Source organism: Crinia signifera, chromosome 7, assembly GCF_055691185.1.
Source record: "Crinia signifera chromosome 7, ASM5569118v1, whole genome shotgun sequence".
NCBI classification, from domain to species: domain Eukaryota; kingdom Metazoa; phylum Chordata; class Amphibia; order Anura; family Myobatrachidae; genus Crinia; species Crinia signifera.
The window spans coordinates 194273889-194294754 of NC_139223.1; the positions used below are offsets into that span (position 1 = coordinate 194273889).

Here is a 20866-nt window from a genome sequence, read left to right on the forward strand (position 1 = left end):
GCCCCCCTGCAGTGCACATGATTTTGTCCATTTGAGAAGGAATTTGTCTTTGCGAGTGAATAGATTGTAAGCTTGCGAGCAAGGCCCTCCTACCCTTTGACTGTCTGTAAATACCCTGTTTGTTGTATCACTGTCGCCTTTTTGTAAAGCGCAACGGAATATGCTGCGCTATATAAAGAATCTGTTATTAAATAAATAAAATAAACCAGAATAAGGGCCAGAATCTAGAACTGTAAAATATGTCCGACATCTCAGATGACACTGAAAACCAGGGATATTAAAAAGGCATGTTTTAGAAACAACATCGTTTGGCATAAACCCAAAACCGATAGTAAAATGTAGCACTTGCTGATATATCAATCTTCAGCACCGATGTATACGTGGAACCATTTATCCTCCAAATTCTTATCAACGCAGGTTAATGTCGCATTATTGCTCTATGGATGCTGTTATTATACAGAAAATAACTCACCTTAAAATTAATATTAAAATACTTAATAAAAAATACCACATTACTCAGATATATGGGCCTTAGTCTGATTTGAAACCAAAGAAATAAAAATTACAAAACAACATATAAAAACTGCGCTAGGGACTACCTTAGTATAATAAGATTTATTGTCTAGATACGAATCACTGGCCAGTGAATATTAAATAAAAGAAATGAATTATTAATAGTACATTAATATAACTATAAACATAAAAATAAACATAGAAACATAGAATTTGACGGCAGATAAGAACCACTTGGCCCATCTAGTCTGCCCCTTTTTTTAAACATGTTACCTCAAACCATATTTGATCCTTATTTTTTTGTAAGGATATCAATATGCTTATCCCAAGCATGTTTAAATTGTTCTACTGTATTTGCGTCTACCACCTCTGTTGGGAGGCTATTCCACTTATCTACTACTCTTTCTGTGAAAAAATTCTTCCTCGCATTTCCCCTGAATCTTCCTCCCTCTAGTTTCAGTGCATGTCCTCGTGTTCTGTTGCTCCTCTTCCTGTGAAGAATGTCTCCCACCTGTACCTTCCTCCCTCTAGTGTCAGTGCATGTCCTCGTGTTCTGCTGCTCCTCTTCCTGTGACTAATGTCTCCCACCTGTACCTTCCTCCCCCTAGTGTCAGTGCGTGTCCTCGTGTTCTGCTGCTCCTCTTCCTGTGACTAATGTCTCCCACCTGTACCTTCCTCCCCCTAGTGTCAGTGCGTGTCCTCGTGTTCTGCTGCTCCTCTTCCTGTGACTAATGTCTCCCACCTGTACCTTCCTCCCCCTAGTGTCAGTGCGTGTCCTCGTGTTCTGCTGCTCCTCTTCCTGTGACTAATGTCTCCCACCTGTACCTTCCTCCCTCTAGTGTCAGTGCATGTCCTCGTGTTCTGCTGCTCCTCTTCCTGTGACTAATGTCTCCCACCTGTACCTTCCTCCTCCTAGTGTCAGTGCATGTCCTTGTGTTCTGTTGCTCCTCTTCCTGTGACTAATGTCTCCCACCTGTACCTTCCTCCCTCTAGTGTCAGTGCATGTCCTCGTGTTCTGTTGCTCCTCTTCCTGTGAAGAATGTCTCCCACCTGTACCTTCCTCCCCCAGTGTCAGTGCGTGTCCTCGTGTTCTGCTGCTCCTCTTCCTGTGACTAATGTCTCCCACCTGTACCTTCCTCCCTCTAGTGTCAGTGCATGTCCCGGTGTTCTGCTGCTCCTCTTCCTGTGAAGAATGTCTCCCACCTGTACCTTGTTAAAGCCCTTGATATATTTGAAAGTTTCTATCATGTCCCCCTTTCCCTTCTCTGCTCTAAAGTATACATATTAAGCTATTTTAGTCTTTCCTGGTACGTTTTGTGATGTAGGCCATGCACCATTTTAGTTGCCCTTCTTTGTACAGTCTCTAATGTATTTATATCCTTCTGGAGATATGGCCTCCAGAACTGAACACAATACTCTAGGTGAGGTCGTACCAATGACCTATACAGTGGCATTATTACTTCTTTCTTTCTACTGCTGATACCTCTCCCTGTGCAACCAAGCATCTGACTTGCCTTCTTCATTGCTTTGTTACATTGCCTACCTGCTTTTAAGTCCCCTGAAATAGTGACACCTAGATCCCTCTCTTCCTCAGTAGTTTCCATTATAGTGCCATTTATACTATATTGAGTCTTTGGATTTCTGAGACCCAAGTGCATGATTTTGCATTTTTTGGCATTAAACTGTAGTTGCCATTCTCTTGACCATTTCTCTAATCTGCCTAGATCCTCAATCATTTGTTTTACCCCTCCTGGTGTGTCTACCCTGTTGCATACCTTTGTGTCATCTGCAAAAAGGCACATTTTACCCTCAATTCCATTTGCAATATCACCAATATACACCGGTCCAAGTACAGATCCCTGGGGTACTCCACTTGTAACCTTTCCCTCCTTTGACTGTACTCCGTTTACTACAACTCTCTGTTTTCTGGCCTGCAACCACGCTCTTATCCATCCAACTATCTTAGAATCCAATCCCAAGCTTTCCAGTTTATTTAACAGTCTGTGATGTGGGACAGTGTCAAAAGCTTTACTAAAGTCTAGATAAGCTACAACTACAGCCCCACCTTGATCTATTACTTTAGTCACCCAGTCAAAAAAGTCAATAAGATTTGTAACATAAAAAACAAGACTTCACAGTTTGCAGCTAAGATGTTATTGTAAAAGTGGTTTTGCAAAAGGTATTAGTTTACCATTTCTTTGCACTTAGCAGAAAGCATGCATGTTAGTGACTGTTAGCATATTAGGAAAAACTAAAGATAAAAAAGGGTTAAAAAATTTGTGTTAATGCTACTAGCGCCTGGGGCGCTGAAAGGGCTTGCACCAGCCCTGGCCAAGCCCCAATTAACAGGACCGGAAAGAGGTAGCTTATATTTTGTGTCTGGCCAGACATACCAGGCGCTGGTAACATTACCACTAATTTTTAACCCTTTTTTATCTTTATTTTTTCCTAATATGCTAACAGTCACTAACATGCATGCTTACTGCTAAGTGCAAAGAAATGGATAACTAATACCTTTTACAAAACCAGTTTTACAATAACATCTTAGCTGCAAACTGTGAAGTCTTGTTTTTTATGTTTATTTTTATGTTTATGGTTATATTAATGTACTATTAATAATTAATTTATTTTATTTAATATTCACTGGCCAGTGATTTGTATCTAGACAATAAATCTTATTATACTAAGGTAGTCCCTAGAGCAGTTTTTATATGTTGTTTGTCATTTTTTGCTATTATCAAGGATTGAGCAATCCTTTTTAAAACGCTGCAGGGGACCACCCTACTGACTAAAAAGGGAAATATATATATATTTTTATAGCGCTAGTATTTTGTCTCTGTTTTTTTCCCAAAGAAATAAAAAACAGGCAACTGGGCAAAACCATATTGCACTGTAAGTACGGCAGATGTAACATGTGCAGAGAGAGAGTTAAGGTTCCCACTGGTGCTATTCGGCCCGATTCCGATGGATCAGGCCAAAAAAATCAGGTGAAATCCCAATGCACAGTCCCGCATAAAATGTATGAATGTATTTGCTCCCCTTGACTGGCAGGATGGTTTGTTCTAGACACAAATTTACTTTATTTTTGCGTTACTTACAGCCATGAATCAGGTCCCTGTGTATACAAACTTAAATAGGAAACATGCTGGCAGAACATTCCTTATTTATACAATCAGCAGATTTAGCAGATTACACTTTGCTGTAATTATACATTATCCGTGTGAAATTGAATTTCAGAAGAATTTTTGGACAAAGAGCACATTTTCCCTATATACAGATAAATACATGACCAAATAACTCGACCTGTTTACGTAACAAACTCCTGCTTACATCCAGGGCCGTTTCTAGACAATTTAGCACCCAGGGCGAAGGAAAAAAAATGCGCCCCCCCCCCCCCCCCAACCAAAAACATAACATGGTACTGCGAAATTGCGGGGCGCGCCGAAATAGGGGGTGTGGCTTAATTTAAAAAGGGTGTGGCTTAATATAAGGGCGTGGTCTAGCAGGAAAACAATTACCTTACATCACACGTTTGCATCCTGCATGACCAGACATTGGTTACCGCAGGAATTGTCATTGTCCTCCCGCACTTAAGTTGGCCGGCTGAAGGCCACACAGGGACTTAGTACACCTCACAGATCAAGGCCAAACAATGACAGGCTACTTAAATCATTATACACTATTTATCCGTGATGACAATTATACATTACGCCGCACACCGTGATGACAATTACACATTATGTCACACACCGTGATGACATTTACACATTTTGTCACACACCGTGATGACATTTACACATTATGTCGCACACACCGTGATGACAATTACACATTATGTCGCACACCGTGATGCCCATTAGACCACACACCGTAATGGCCATTACAAATTATGCCCCACGCGCCGCTGACGCACAACTGATGCCGTTTACTAATATGCCCCCACAGTGCCAGATATGCCCCCACAGCGCCACAAATATATGCCCCCACAGTGACAGCTATGCCCCCACAGTGCCACACATATGCCACCAGTGCCAAATATGCCCCCGCAGTGCCAGATATGCCCCCACAGCGCCACAAATATATACCCCCATAGTGCCACACATATGCCCCCACAGTGCCACACATATATGCCCCCACAGTGCCAGATATGCCCCCACAGTGCCAGATATGCCCCCACAGCGCCACATATGCCCCCACAGCGCCACATATGCCCCCACAGTGCCACACTTATGACCCCATAGTGCAAAACATATGTCCTCACAGTGCCAAACATATGCCCCCACAGTGCCACAGATATATGCCCCCACAGTGCCAAATATGCCCCCACAGTGCCATAGATCTATGCCCCCACAGTGCCAAACTCACTGTGTCTGTGTCTCCCCAGTCTGTGCCTCTGCCTCTGCTTCCTTGGGGAGGGGAGCGGAGTGCATCGCGCTTCTTTCCTTCCCCTTCACTGTGTAGTTGTACCTGTCTGTCCTGAGCCGTCGCCCATCAGCCATTCATACCCCGCGGGCTGGCTCCTTAATGGCTGCCAGCCCGCGAGCTCTGATAGGCTGACAGCCCAGTGACACACTGAGCGAGGGGGAAGGAGAGACGCATGATGCGTTCCCCTCCCCTCCCTCTGCTTGTTGTGTGTGGAGTCAGACGCCGGGGACTCGGAGGATGCTGCGGCGGCCGCGGCGCTGGGAGAGCTGCAGGGCGCCCCGGCTGTCAAACAGAGGCGGACAAGCCGTGCGACGCCCCGGGCTGCTGCACGGCTTGTCCGCCTCTAGAAACGGCCCTGCTTACATCACAGAAACCTGTCAGGACACAACCGATGGTGCCCCAAGTCCAGCTCCGTGTACAAGATACATTTACAATTAGCTGCAGCCACTGCCCCTGGGCTACGGATCCAACCACAGAGAGCAGGGGGAGGAGGGACTTCGCACATATAACCTTTATTGATTTATTACCAGTTTTATGTATTAGTGTTATGAAAGGAATCCAACCAATTACTTCAGTGCTGTGAGGTAATAATGCTAACCATTGCACTATCCATGCTGCCCATATTGTGATGTATGTAATATATGTATTGGCTTGTGATACCGGGTATTGGCAGCGCTGTGTATGTATACCACCTGCCGTGCAGCACCTGGGACTCAGCATAAGGCTTTACTTCTCCTTCTAAGGCCGCCCCCAGGCTTCAATTTGGGCCGATTTCACCCCCAATGGAACGGACCAAGAAATCATGGGTTGTCTTCTCAGGTCCGATGCGTGCTCCCGTACGACCTCCCTGAAACAGGGGTCGCATGCAAACCATCACAAGTTAAAGGACCACATGTGATGGGAACATCCTGGGACGCTCGCGGTTGATCGGCTGGTTATACACTGCAGCGAGAAATCGCAGTAGTGTATGGCCAGCTTCAGAAGGAGAAGCAAAGTCAAAACTCCATACATACTAGGTGACCCAGGACATGTCTGATATAGGAAATAATATTAGCTGTGGGTGGCCGATATTAAGATTACACACTGAACGATATCTGTAAACAATATCGTTCATTGATGTCACCGGGACCCGCAGAACATTCGGCTCATTGCCTATATAGCCGAATTGACCTGCATGTTCAGCAGACAGGAGGGGTTGTTACCGATACGTGGGAGCGTGCATCATTAACGATATTGAGCGTACACACTAGACAATATTATAAAAGATATCGCTCAGAAGCCCCTTTCTCTAGTGTGCCTGGGGCTTTATGCGGAGTCCCGGGTGCCGCAGGGTGGCTGATACACACAGCGCTGTCAATCCCCAGGATAACATGTATGTTTATATGTGCTAATATGGTCAGGAGCAGCAACCGCTGCTGCTTGTAATACATTCTGCAACCACACTAGTCCTGTCACCAGTGGCTGCTCCAGAGGAGGGGCAGCAGCACAGTTCAAATTTCAAATACTGTAGAGGAGAAACACCAACTGCCAGTGAGTCAGTTTGGAATGGCAGTTAGTGGCAGTGAGTGTGCCTGCCCTATTTGAACTTTGAACTGTGCTGCAGCTCCTCCTCTGACGCCTCCCCTGCCTGTCACTGATAAGAACACACTTGTGCTGCCCCTTTCCCAGAACAAGTCACATCAGTGATATCATTTTCCTTTGCTGGGGGAATACGCACAGACACAGGTGCCTACTGTCACTAATGTCACATGCCCAGTCCGCACCCTAAATTTGCTTTCACCAATTTATGGACACAAAAAGGACATATTGGCTGAATTATTTTTACAAAAATGAACCCCTCATTTTCTAATATGCAGACCAGAAATATCGCAAACACATACCCTTCAACATTTGAGGAGTAAAAATCGGTGCAACTGCAGACAAGGGGCGTGGCCATGAGTAAAAGGGGCGAGGCCACGCCCCTTAAACTTTAAAAAAAAAAAAAAAACACTGCATCATGCACTTACTTAGGCTCCGGGTCACCAGGGTTCCCACTCAGTAGTCCACTCCAGATATATCCCCCCTCATGCGCGCCCCGGCTCCTGCTGCTACACCTGACTGCGCACTCAGTCACTGACGCCCGCCTCTGCCTCACTGCCCTTTCGCGCCCTGAGCCTGTGCATGCGCAGACAGTGAGGCAGGGCAGTAAGTCTCACATTCGTCCCCTGAGCGCCAGACTGTGCGCAGGGTGCGGCAGTGACGTCATGACGTCATGCAATGCCCGCCGGCGCCGCAAGGGACCCTTGGGAACGGGACCAGGGAGGGGAGAGCCAGGCAGCTTCAAAAAATCGGTACAAAATTATTTTGCCGGTACAGTACTGTTAAAAAACTGTACTGTACCGGCAAAATCGGTACAGTTGGAGGGTATGCAAACACAGAGTGACAATAGTAGCAAGTGTTCCACAGAAATGTACAATAGTGACCTTAGGAAGCCATCTTGTACACCTAGAACAACTTCAGGGAACTCAATGGGGGAAATTTACTAAGATGTGTATTCTACTTCACATGTGATGTTGCTATGGGCAACCAATCAGATCCTGTCCACTATATTCTAGAGGGTCCTAAATATATAAGAAGTAGATTCTGATTGGTTGCCCATAGCAACATCACCTGTGAAGTAGAATACACATCTTAGTAAATTTCCCCCAATTTCTCTTATAGAATCCCATGCTACTGTACACCTGACACCATGGGTGGCTAATGGATGGGCCTTAGTCACAAAGACGACCAGCAAGGCATTAATGTTTCTTTCCAGGCAGTGATAGTAAAGTATGAAAAACCACCTCTTCTGGGGAAAAAATGTGAAAAACTCATTTCGACCTTTTTTTCATGTTGACCTTTCCCATATCAACATATTGCATGTGGCAACCTTTTGACCGAAGGTATGTCGACCATTTTCATGTGTCCATCTATTGACTGTCAACCTGTTTATTGTCGACCTGCTGACTGCATCCCCTAATAACAAGAGACTAAAACGTTACTGTACCTCCTTCTCTATTTTCAGCAGTTTTTTAACAGCCACCTCCTTCTCTTGCGATAACCATTGTGCTCTGTAAACGCTCCCGAAACTCCCGCCTCCACAGCTTTCATAGAACTGCAAGTCGTTAAATGTAATTTGCACAAACGAAGCAGTTAAGGACGACATCTCATAATGACAAAGAGCAGCTCCGGGGTGGGACCTGGAAAACAAATGACGTATTTAGTCACAGCCCCACTACACATATACAAGCATGTTCTATAAGTCAGAGCTGACGACAGACGTGCGACACTGCCGACGCAATATAGGGAGTGCTGTAGATTACTCAGCATAGCTGGATAACAGCAGATAGTGAGAGCATCCGCAGCCGGTGTGATTGGGACCCCGCGGGATCTGGTTAGGGGTGGGGTAAACAGCGGACTGTAGACACAATTGGAATAAACTAGGATTATGTTTTAATGAGTGAAATATAAAAGAAATATACAGACACCACATTGAGATACTACCCTACTTCCATTCTCCTTGATAACATGATCCCTAAAAGGTTGTCAGAGTAGGTATATGGAGTATGGTAGGTATGGGAAGTATCGGCATGGTGCAACTCGGAATAGGCCCATTATGAACTATAAATACATCTGTCTGTCAGGCTTCCATGCTACAGTGTGACCGGTATTGCAGCTTTGTTGTGGTCTGTACTATTGCTTGCAACAACTAACTAATACCCCTTTCACACCAGCCAAAATTCCTGGGTAGGCCCTGGAAACAACCTGGGACTAGTACTGGTGTGAAAGGGTCCCGGGCCAAAATCCAGGCACCGATGCCCCAAGATTTCAACCGTGCTAGCTACCAGGGTTGCTCCCTTACTGGTGTGAAAGGGTCCCGGGCCAAAATCCAGGCACCGATGCCCCAAGATTTCAACCGTGCTAGCTACCAGGGTTGCTCCCTGGACCTTTCAGGGTTACTGGCTGGTATGGAAGGTGCAGGGATATGTCCCTCCTTCTCGTGTTGCCACTGCTGATGCTGATTGGCTATGCAGGGCAACTTCCTGTTGTTGCGGATTTCCAGAGACGCTTAGAGGCATCACACAGCGTACAGGAAGTCACTGTGCAAGCTCTGTGGCACAACAGACCCCAGCAGTGCTATTTAACCCCTGAAAGCCTGCAATGTCTGGCAAAGTCCCACCCTCCCTCTCTCCTCCCTCTCTCGAATGACCTCATCTTTGAGGGCCTAAAAAAGTCAATTACTACTGAAATTCTCATAGAAATGCAGGGTCATCCCTGGTTCAGTATGAAAGGTGCCAACTCGGGATATCCCGGCTACCAAAGCATGTGTAAACAGGGCCCAACCCGGGAATGCCCCTGCATGTCCCTGGAATATAATTCCCAGGTTGATCTCTGCATTTCTGGTGTGAAAGGGGTATAATTCTTTCACATTTCCATCAATATCCCGGGTTACTACTCGTGAACGTGCAGCAGCCCGGAACACTGTGCAGTGCCAAAGCACCCAGCTGAAAAACTGGTGACAAGGGACCCGGCATTTAAATATTGTCAGCGAGCAGGGTGGTTCACGGATTCAACAGTGCAGTGTGAGCAGGTAATCCACCCGTTCACAGCAATGAAAAATGCTGGCACTTGTAGATGATCTCCAAGTGACGGCTTTGTACCCGTCGGCGGTGATGTCACCAACCTGGCAATAAAGCCATGTTTGAACGGGGTCTCAACTGACAGGAAGGTCGCGTGTACCAAATCATGGATGCAACCCGGCTTTGCGATGCGACAGGGGTATAGCCTAGCTGGGAGTCTCATAGTATAGCAGGGTACAAATATATCTAAATACAGCAGACAGCCAGTAAAAGGTGTCACATTGCAGATTACATGGAGATGCACATTTACCAGAGCCATTATAAACTACTGTACAATAAAACCTCATATACTAGAACTGCAGCACATACACACAATTCTAATCTGATTTTGTCACTGTACGGCTAATTAGAACAAGAGCTGGCACAAACATGGTGATTGCTATTAAGGATACGAAATACACAGTGTTCCTGGGTCTCTTATCCCTGCCAAGAAAAATTATACAGACTCAAATAAGCAAAACATACAGAAACTTACAATTACATTTACTCCAGAGAGGTAAAATATATATAAGCTTTACCAGGACTGCAGGAAAAGGTCCTGAGTGTTCTATCCCTTGGGACACATCACAGCATAATTACCGTAATGTTCTTATATAGCAGGACACAATCGTACAAGCAGCCGGCTCTTGCCAGCAGCTCTTCTGCACTTGAGACCCGGTGACTGGAAAGTGCACTTCCAACTGTCAGCTTGCATAGCTGCTCTGGAATCTGAGGAACTCCATAGCACAGTGCTCGCACCACAATCTAGCGCAATTCATGAACATTCCAGCTTTCTGGTGACTGGCACGTGACGTCGCAGTCGCAGCGCTGCAGTAGTTATGTGGCCGGAACGCTTTCATTGTAGGTGGAAACGGAATTCACTTTTATAAACAAGTTTCCACAATGATGCCAAGCACTGGACACATTCTCCTGTGCATGAGGTAGGCTTCCAAGAATGGACCTTACGTGTCTACCAGATGACTAGGTCGTGTTCCTGCTCTTTTAATAGCTCTTCGTAATAATGCTTTTCTGCCTCGTTTATCATTACGGACTTGTCTTAACTACATCCATCAACAGAACATGTTGGACTTGTCTTAACTACATCCATGAGTCGGATATGACATCATTGACTGCACTTGTATATGCTTATATTATAATGCAGAGGTGCTGTTTGACAAAGAGTGATCGATTTAAAATGCAAACATTTTCTAGGAGTGACATCACAGTAATCACATTGGGCAAAAGCAAATTTCTCTCCAATAGACAAAACCATGTGCACTGCAGGTGGGGCAGATGTAACATGTGCAGAGAGAGTTACATTTGGGGGTTATATTGTTTCTGTGCAGACTAAATACTGGCAGCTTTTTATTTACACTGCAATACAGATATCAGTTGGAAGTACAAACCTCGCCCAAATCTAACTCTCTCTGCACATGTTACATCTGCCCCACCTGCAGTGCACATGGTTTTGTCCATTAGAGAATTTGCTTTTGCATCCAGAATCAGGCCCACTGTCCATTGTCTTATCAGATCGTTATTGAACCACTGCGCATGCTAACGGTATGCATTGCGCATGTGCAGGGTCCCCCCTGCGAACGAAGCCGCGGTTCACAAGGTGATTGATATCCAGTGGCCGTTGGTGGGCAGCATGTGCACAGCCGTGCACAGGGGTGGGGGGAATTCTGGCAGGGCAGCATTTACCTGATGGCTGGGCTCCGAAGATTTTCAGCCCCGCAATCAGGTCTGAATACGGCCCTTTGGTATATTACTGTTCAGTTTTTAATTCTGCCCAAAGTCTACAGAGTTCTCCCCAGCCATAGACTGGGCAGGGGCACCCTTGTTAAACTATATTTTTGATGATCATATTCTGAACCAGTTGGACTAATCATTCAAACTGCTGTTTCTTAGTGGTAGCATTACCCATGATGCCCCATTGACAGCTACACTGCATAGATCCCAGTACGAGCCGCATTGCGAAGAGGCACCACTGCCAGTCGTTACCCATACAGATGTCACAATCCAGAAACTTAGAAACACTTTCTTACCATTCAAGTGTCTCTTGAAAGAAAGAGGAGACTCGTACAGACTTTAGATCATAGTACTTTTACATATGTGAAACCAACATATGAACTAATTAATGAACTCAAATGTCCTCAATGATTACACTGTTGGCGGTGCTCCCCAGAGTCATAGATAACGGTATAATAGGAAATATGAGAGGGAAAGATGTCTCTTTTTTTGTTGGGCAACAAAAACCTTTCCCTCTCATATTTCCTGACAGTCAAGCTTGCTCTGCAGTACAGTGTGTGGTCTGTGGGCGAACTGGCACCAGTCCAGCGGCGCTCATCCAAATACCATGGTGCTGTCTCTTCCGCAACAGGTATCTGCTCCTCACATCCTCCAACCATGCTTATAATCAATGCCATGTTTACAGGCCCCAGTCATGCCTTCTGCACGCCGGAGTTCCCGCCATTCCCCGGTCATGGATCATGTAACATGACTTCCCACAGCCAATCCTGTTATCTGACTCTGACCTCACGGTCTCACAGTCTGGGACACAGCCTATCAGCTGTTACCTGCCACTATAAGGATGCTGGGAGAACTGTCCCAATCCATCAGTGCAATGATGTCTCCAGAGAAGCTGCATCTCTAGATCTGCTACTGTGAATATCTGGCTTTCTACAACATCATGCAAATTACATCTTGCTGCACAGCCTGACTCCCTCTAGTGGTTGTCACCGCATCCTTTGGTTCCAGCAGATAATATACTGGTATCTTTTTCTGGTTATTATCCCGTGTCCAGTCACCTTCAATACCATAAATACCAACGATACCATCAAACCCCATTGCTCTCCAGCATTCACTGCTGATTACCATTGCCTACCTGCTCATCTCTACAGTGCTATCTTATTCTACCATTCAGACAGTATTCATAGATATCCATCACCATCGGTGAACCAACATCGGAAACATCATCATCATGCATTTTATCCTCATTCCCATTCCATCATTGATGGTCACCATCAGACAACGTTGTTCATCATCTTTCGTCTATTGTTACAAGATACAGTCTCCATTATTCTTCAGTCCCAACTGATTCCAAAAACTCTACCGGTTCCAGTCCTGCCTCAGATGTTCTTCAGTCTCAGGCGATTCCAAGAACTCTTCCAGTTCCAGTCCTGCCTCAGTTTTTCTTTGGCATCAGCCGATTCCAAGAACTCTACTGGTTCCAGTCCAGCCTCAGTTTTTCTTCGGTCCCAACCGATTCCAAGAACTCTACCGGTTCCAGTCCTGCCTCAGTTTTTCTTCGGCCTCAGACGATTCCAAGAACTCTACCGGTTCCAGTCCTGCCTCAGTTTTTCTTCGGCCTCAGACGATTCCAAGAACTCTACCGGTTCCATTCTGGTCTCAGTATTTCAGTGTTTGTTAATTCACAGTTGCTGTGCTTATCTTCAATACATTATTATTCATTTATACAAACCTTTTCTGGACTCAGTCTTCTCGGCCATGCCTTCGGGCCCTTAGCACCACCTCACTCCCTGAGGTTGACTCACATATGTGGTCATAGGTTATCAGACCCCCCCCCAGCTTTCAGTACGCTCCAGCTGTTGAGCAAGTCCAAGCCTCAGGCGTGGAAACAGCATTGCAGACCCAAGGATATTTCATTCATAAGTCAGTAACTCATCTCAGGTGTCAGAGAGAAGTGCTCACCAACCGACCATTTCCCGGAACCTCTACTCCTAATTCTGCTACTGCAAAAGGCCTTACACAGTGACACACTGATCAGCTGCTCTGCTCTACCTCCTGGAGTGCCTATATGTAAAGCATGCTGGTCACAGAGAGGGCTGGCATGGTGAGGCAAATGTAACAGAGCGTTATATTTGCGTGGGGTGTGTTTAAACTGAAATCTAAAATGCAGTATTTACCATGCAAACAAACAATATACCCCACCCAAATGTAAAGGGGCATACACATGGGGCAATTTTCTGACTAGATCGTTTAGAAATGGAGCACTGATCGCTCCGTGTGTATAGCCCTGGGCGACGGCGATACGCAGTCCCGTGCCTCGCCATCGCCTGTACTTGCATTTCCTGCTAGATAGCGGGGCTTTGCCTATAAACAATATCGCTCAGCCTCCCTGCACCCATCGCCCCATGTGTACGGGGCTATACTCTCTCCCAGCACTTTTTGAGAACAAATTTGCCCTGCGATCAGGTCTGAATTGGGCCGAGAATCAGGCCCATAGATGGCTAATACAAGTTACAGTACAATAGGTGCTGAAGTCATTTAAAAATGTTTATAAGAAACACATTAATATCCCATTCATACCGCCAACCTGGAAATTACACGGCAGTTTTCAGTGCCGTGTCATTTTGCCGGGTGCAATCTGACCCGAATTCACACCAGAACCAAATTGCCAGGTTAAAACTTTTCAACTTGTGAATTTGCTAAAAAATCTGAGTTTTTCTTTGGTGTGAAAGGTTCAACCCGAGTCTTAAATCCCAGGTCACCGGCCCTGACCAAGAGCAGGTTGACCCTTTCACACCAAAGAAAAACCTGGGTTTTTCAACAAATTCCCAGGTTGAAAAGCTTAGTCAAAAGCACATTCTAAGCGAACTGCACCTCCCAACATAACATAAGAGCGCTGTGTAAAGTGTGTTGAACCTCCATACACATTGACATTCATATTAATGTAAACTAGTTATAAACTTCTATAAGCTTTCTATAATATTAAGCATTCATTCACCGTGAGCCCTTAGGGACTCAGTCATGTCTGTTAGTCAAGCAAAAAAAAGCTACTAACTTTGTGTCCGGATCCAATCACGTTGCCATGGAAGGAAAGCAAATACATTCATATATTTTCTGAGCAGGGAAAATACTGTATGGTTTATTTGAACACTGCAATTTAGATTTCGGTTTGAACACACCCCACCCAAACTCTCTCTGCACATGTTACATCTGCCCCACCTGCATCGCAGCATGGTTTTGCCAGTTGCTTGATTTTTTTATTTACTTACAAATAAGAATCAGGACCTAAGGGCTATTTCACACACTCCGGCGAAATCCCGCACGGCCAGGAAGCCGTGCCGCACTAAGAAGTTTAGAATGGAGGGGATGGCCACAGCCCGGCAGCCGTCCCTTCCAGTGGTGGGATCCGGCTGCAACCGGACGGCCGGGCCGTGGCCGTCCCGTGTGAATGGACACAACTACTTTGCATGGCACAGCTTTTGGCTGTGTGGGATTTAGCCATCCGGCAGGAGCCGGAGTGTGTGAAATAGTCCATAGTGCATGAATCAGGCCCTTTCTGACAAATGCAGAGTGACCTTACAGAGGTGACCACATGAAAGAACTTAATGTGATTCCGCACAGGACTATTAGTAATATGGTTGGAACCTACAATGAAGCTGTATAGATACACTATACGATATGCTCCATAAACCATATGACGTGAACACGTGAACACACTGAACGATATATTGCTAACTATATCGTTCAGTGACATCATCCTGCCACTGTTCTGAACATGTTGTAGTTGATGATATAGTAAATATTGAGCTGCATTAACAGGCGGCAGAAAACCTTGTTAACAGCCCACGGGAGTGTGCACAGCATCAATATTGACTGTACATAGTGGATATTAAAAACAAAAAGGTACTTATTTCCTAGCACGGCGCCCGCGATTTTGATTGTATTGATCGGGTCGGAAAAATCGTGTTGATCGCATCGCATGCCAACAAAATCGCATGCGATGAACGCGATTTTTACATTGGAATCAATGTAAAATGGTCCCTGAGACCCAATTTTACATTGATTTCAATGTAAAAAGCCCCAAAAACCCCCATTTTAATAGCAAACCCCCCCCTGATGGGTAACTTCACAGGTATACGCGTCCCCTCGCAGGACTCGCTGCGCTCGCCACGCTTCGGGCTTTATAAACTCAGCTCCACGCCGACGTTGATAGTGGGGGTATGAAAAGGTCGGAGGACGTGTACCGCCGCCCCTCGCCACGCTTCGGGTTGGCGTCAATAGTGGGGTGGCATTAACAAAGGGGGGGCATTAACCATACTTTATACCCCTGAGGGGGCATATACAATGAGAAATTGGCTTGCCGGGTTACAGTCCAGCTGTGCTGCCCAGTGTCCCGTATCAGTCCAGGGGTGCCCACATGTGTCCCATATCATATAATTCCAGGTGTGCTGCTCTTTATTTTAATTAAAATAATAAAAGGTTTTCTTTTTTTGCTGCAGGAGTGTCGCCATGTCTGCCGTATAATTCCATGTCTGCCACCATGTGTGCCGTATCAGTTCAGGGGTGCCGCCATCTGTGCCGTATAATTCCATGTGTGCTGTATCAGGTCAGGGGTGCCTGCATGTGTGATGCATATTTTCTGGGGTGAGCCAAGTGTGTCATATTATTCATGGGTTTCTGCTCCTGCCAAGTCTGCCGTATAATTCATGGTGTGCTGCTAAGTGTGTCGTATCTGTCCAGGGGTGCCCACATGTGTGCTGTATAATTCCATGGGTGCCCCTATGCCTCCTAGAACAGTCCAGGGGTGCCCCCATGTGTCCCGTATCAGTCCAGGGGTTCAGTATCATTCCAGGGGTGAGCCAAGTGTGCCGTATAACTCATGTGGTGCTGCTACATCTGCCGTATCAATCCAGGGGTGCTGCCCTTTTTATATTAAAAGAATAAAAAATGTTTTTCTTTTTACTGCAGGAGTGTCACCATGTGTGGCATATAATTCCATGTGTGCTAAATCAGTCCAGGGGTTCCACCATCTGTGCCGTATAATTCCATGTGTGCCGCCATGAGTGCTGTATCAGGTCAGGGGTGCCACTATCTGTGCCGTATAATTCATGGGGTGCTGCCAAGTCTGCCGTATAATTCATGTGGTGCTGCCAAGTGTGCTGTATTAGTCCAGGGGTGATGCTAAGTGTGCCGTATCAGTCCAGGGGTGAAGGTAAGCGTGCCGTATCAGTCCAGCGTTTGTGCGGCCCACTTGTGTGGCTTATCATAGTCATCCATCTACCTTGGTGCAACCTTTTGGTCTAAAAACAATATTGTGAGGTATGAGGTGTTCAGAATGGACTGCAAATGAGTGGAAATGGGTTGGGATCATTTGGTCTATTGCATTATGGTAGAAAGTCATTAGGTCGAATCCATTAGGTCGACATGCTAAAAGGTCGACATGACTCTAGGTCGACATGGGAAAAGGTCGACATGATTCTAGGTCGAAAGGTCATTAGTTCGACAGGTCATTAGTTCGACAAGGTCATTAGTTCGACATTGTCTATGTCGACATTCACAAGGTCGACATGGGGTTTTTCACTGTTTTTTTACCTGAATGTCAACACAGTCGACATGGACACAGTTTAAAGTGCACTGCATCCCCTCGCATCGCTCTCTGCGCTCGCTATGCGTCGGGCACGGTGCCTCGCTGCGCTCGGCACACTATTTTATTCTCCCACCACGCCCTAGTGGATGGTAGGGCATGAAATACCGCCTGTCGGCACATGTTGGCTCAAAAAACAGTGAAAAACTCCATGTCGACCTTGTGAATGTCGACATAGACAATGTCGAACTAATGACCTTGTCGAACTAATGACCTGTCGAACTAATGACCTTTCGAACTAGAATCATTTCGACCTTTTCCCATGTCGACCTAGAGTCATGTCGACCTTTTAGCATGTCGACCTAATGGATTCGACCTAATGACTGTCGACCATAATGCAGTAGACCAAATGACCGCATCCCGTGGAAATGAATGTTATTGAGGTTAATAATAGCGTAGGAGCAAAAAAAGCCCAAAAATTATGCAATTTTAGCATTTTTTATGCTTTAACCCCTTCACGACATTTGACGTATATATACGTCATGGCCGGGAAGTACTTCCCGACACATGACGTATATATACGTCATGACTTTAAACTGTCACTGCGTCTCGAGACGCAGTGACAGAGGGACGATGTCTGCTGTCCCTGACAGCAGACATGTCCCTGCATGCCCAGGGGGGGCTGCGATGCCGCCCCCCCGTCGGCGATCGCTGTGATTGGCTGTTCAGTGTGAACAGCCATTCACAGCGTTTTCCTGTGTTACCAGCGAATCAGACGCTTGGTAACACAGGTGTCAATCACCGCCGGGCGTCAGGGGGCATGAGGGGGTCATCGGTGACGATGACACCTCACCCCACCCTCACCCCACCTGCCCCCAAAGCTGTGATTGGTCCGTGGGACCCACGGACCAATCACAGCCAAGGCGCGACATTTAAACTACCGGTGACTGCGCTGCAGACGCCATTCCGGTCTGGAGTAGCGTGCAGAGCGGTCACCGTGCCTATCTGCCGTGATACTGACCTGATCCTTGCTCATACTTACCTGATCCTTGCAAATACCTTACCTGATCACTTGATCACTGCTTGTAGCGTGCTGGACGCTTCCTGGATCTGACTTCCTGAGACTTCCTGCTGCTGCTGCAGTGTGATAGAGAGATAGAGAGATAGAGAGAGAGAGATTGGGGCCCTTATTCTGGTTGGTGCGGTCGAGCCGCATATGCGGCTCCGACCGCACCAGACGAATCCCCGCCTACAAGATGGATCGGCACGGCCGTCCGTACACGGACGGCTGCCGATCCGCATGAAAATGGTGGAGGCGTACGCCTCCACCATGGTGGGAGCTGCCCCCTGCATTCGATGGTCGTCGACCATCGAAGGCAGGTCCGCACGCCGCGGCAGCTCCCGCAAGCTGAGACCACACGGACAATCGTCCGTGTGGTAGCTTGTATGGGGGCTGAAAGCTGACATCCGGCGACGTCAGCTTTCCGCCCCCATGAGTTGCGTCATGGCCTCATTACCATGCGTACGCCCCGCGTTTGCATGGGAACGCCCATGAAACGCGGGGCGTATACATAGGGAAATGAGGGCATGAAGCCCCTCACGCCCCTATACGCGTACAAACGTTATGTGCGGCGAATTCGCCTGCACATGCGCAGATTGACCTCTGCGCATGTGCAGACGGAAAACATCGGCGGTACGGCCGCACGCGGGCCGTACCGCACGAACCAGAATAAGGGCCAGAGAGAGATAGAGAGATAGGGACAGAGAGAGCTATATTTTGTGTCTGCTACCCCCCCTTTTTGGGGGTGCAGGGGTTTTTTATATATAAATAACTGTCGCTGCTGCTGCAGTGTCATAGTGATAGATAGTGAGAGATAGTGATAGATAGTGATAGATAGTGAGAGATAGAGAGATTTGTGTCTGCTACCCCCCCTTTTTGGGGGTGCAGGTTTTTTTTCTATATATATAACTGTCAGTGCTGCTGCTGCAGTGTCATAGTGATAGATAGTGAGAGATAGAGAGATAGAGAGAGATAGTGACAGAGAGTGATAGAGAGTGTATATTTTGAGTCTGCTACCCCCCCTTTTTGGGGGTGCAGGTTTTTTTTTATACATATAACTGTCAGTGCTGCTGCTGCAGTGTGATAGATAGTGATAGATAGTGATAGATAGTGAGAGATAGAGAGAGATAGTGACAGAGAGTGTATATTTTGTGTCTGCTACCCCCGCCTTTTGTGCTGATCACTATATCTGAGGTGATCAGCAACTTTTTGGGGGCGCAGAGGTTTTTTTTTTTTATATATACCTGTCAGTTGCTGCCAGTTGCACCAAAGGTTGTGCACCTGCTGCCCCTCACTGGTAATCAGTGTCGCATCACTGATCACCTTTTTTTTTTTTTTGTGGGTGCTGTGTGGTCTTTTTTTAATTTTTTTTTTACACACACTGTGATTTTGTGGGTGTCCTGTGGCCACTGTGCGCTGATCAGTGACGTACATCACTGATCAGCTTTTTCGGCACAGGGTTGATCTTTTTTTTTGATCAAATTCCTGTTGCCTTTGAGCGCTGTTCAGTGACAGACGTTACTGACCAACATCTGTGCTCAATTTTTGGCGCAGGACCTTTTTTTTTGTTTTTTTAACCCCTTCATTTTTTTTTTTTTTTAACCCCTTCAATTTTTTTTTTTTTAACCCCTTCAATTTTTTTTTTTTTGTATAAAGTATTTTTTTTTTCTGCACTACATACACACAACACACTACATACCCCCCGGGTTGAAATAAAGTTTGTACCCCCCCCCTACACTATACACGTGTTGAAACATTTCACTACCAGTAACACAAAAATAAAAATGTCATCCCAAATGTCATCCCAAATGTCATCCCAGTCATCCAGAAGAATGTATTCAGTGGAGGAGGCATATGCCATGCTTGCTTCTGATTCTGACACAGCCAGTGAGGCAAGCGGGGAATTTGAAGGATTCGTCTTAAGCTCCTCTTCCTCCTCTGGTGATGAGGGACCCCCTCAAAGACGCCCCCGTAGAGCAGCTGAGACCCCCCCCCCAATAATTGATCTCGTATGGACCCCACCACCAGACAATTTTGAGCCCCAGGTTCCTGAGTTTTTGGCCATGCCAGGAATCCAATTTGATTCCACAGGTCTCAGAGAAATTGACTTTTTCAAATTATTTTTCTCTGATGATTTTATAAATTTAATGGTGGACCAAACTAATTTATATGCCCAGCAGTTTATTGCTCAAAACCCCACGTCATCATTTGCTAGGTGGACCCCTGTAGATGCAGTAGAGATGATGACGTTTTGGGGTCTGGTGTTTCATATGGGCATAGTAAAAAAGCCACAAATTAGGCAATATTGGAGTACAGATGTTCTGTACAGCACCCCATTTTACCGTATGGCCATGACTCGGACTCGTTTTGAGGCAATCCATAAATTTATACATTACACCGATAATGCACAGTGCCCACCCAGAGATGATCCCACCTTTGACAGGCTATTCAAAGTCAGGCCGGTCATTGATCATTTCAGTGCCAAATTTGCAGAGCTGTACATCCCTGATAAATGTATTAGCATCGACGAGTCCCTTATACATTTTAAAGGAAGGGTTAAATTCCGCCAGTACCTTCCCAGTAAGAGGGCAAGGTACAGTATGGCATAAAAATGTATAAGCTGTGTGAAAGCACCACAGGGTACACCCACAAGTTTAGGGTATATGAAGGGAAGGATTCAAGAATTGAACCGCCAGAATGCCCCCCCTCCCTCGTAGGTGTTAGTGGCAAAATTGTCTGGGATTTAGTGCACCCCTTCCTGGATAAAGGTTATCACCTCTATGTGGATAACTTTTACACCAGCATCCCCCTGTTTAAGGCCCTTGGTTCAAGAGGTACAGCAGCTTGCGGTACTGTGCGCAAGAACCAAAGAGGCCTCCCAAAAACGCACATTGCCCA

The 20866-nt window shown here is 46.2% G+C and overlaps 1 protein-coding gene across 2 annotated transcripts in view; it reads right to left on the bottom strand.

Annotated features, from left to right (window-relative positions):
- The window catches only part of MAP3K20 (mitogen-activated protein kinase kinase kinase 20), a 216017-nt gene that overhangs the window by 151060 nt on the left and 44091 nt on the right, over positions 1-20866 (bottom strand). For both annotated transcript variants that reach the window (XM_083154790.1, XM_083154791.1), the window contains exon 2: positions 7964-8156. In XM_083154790.1, coding sequence (XP_083010916.1) covers positions 7964-8122 — 159 coding nt within the window. In that variant the 5' untranslated portion in view covers positions 8123-8156. The remainder of the gene's footprint in view (positions 1-7963; positions 8157-20866) is intronic.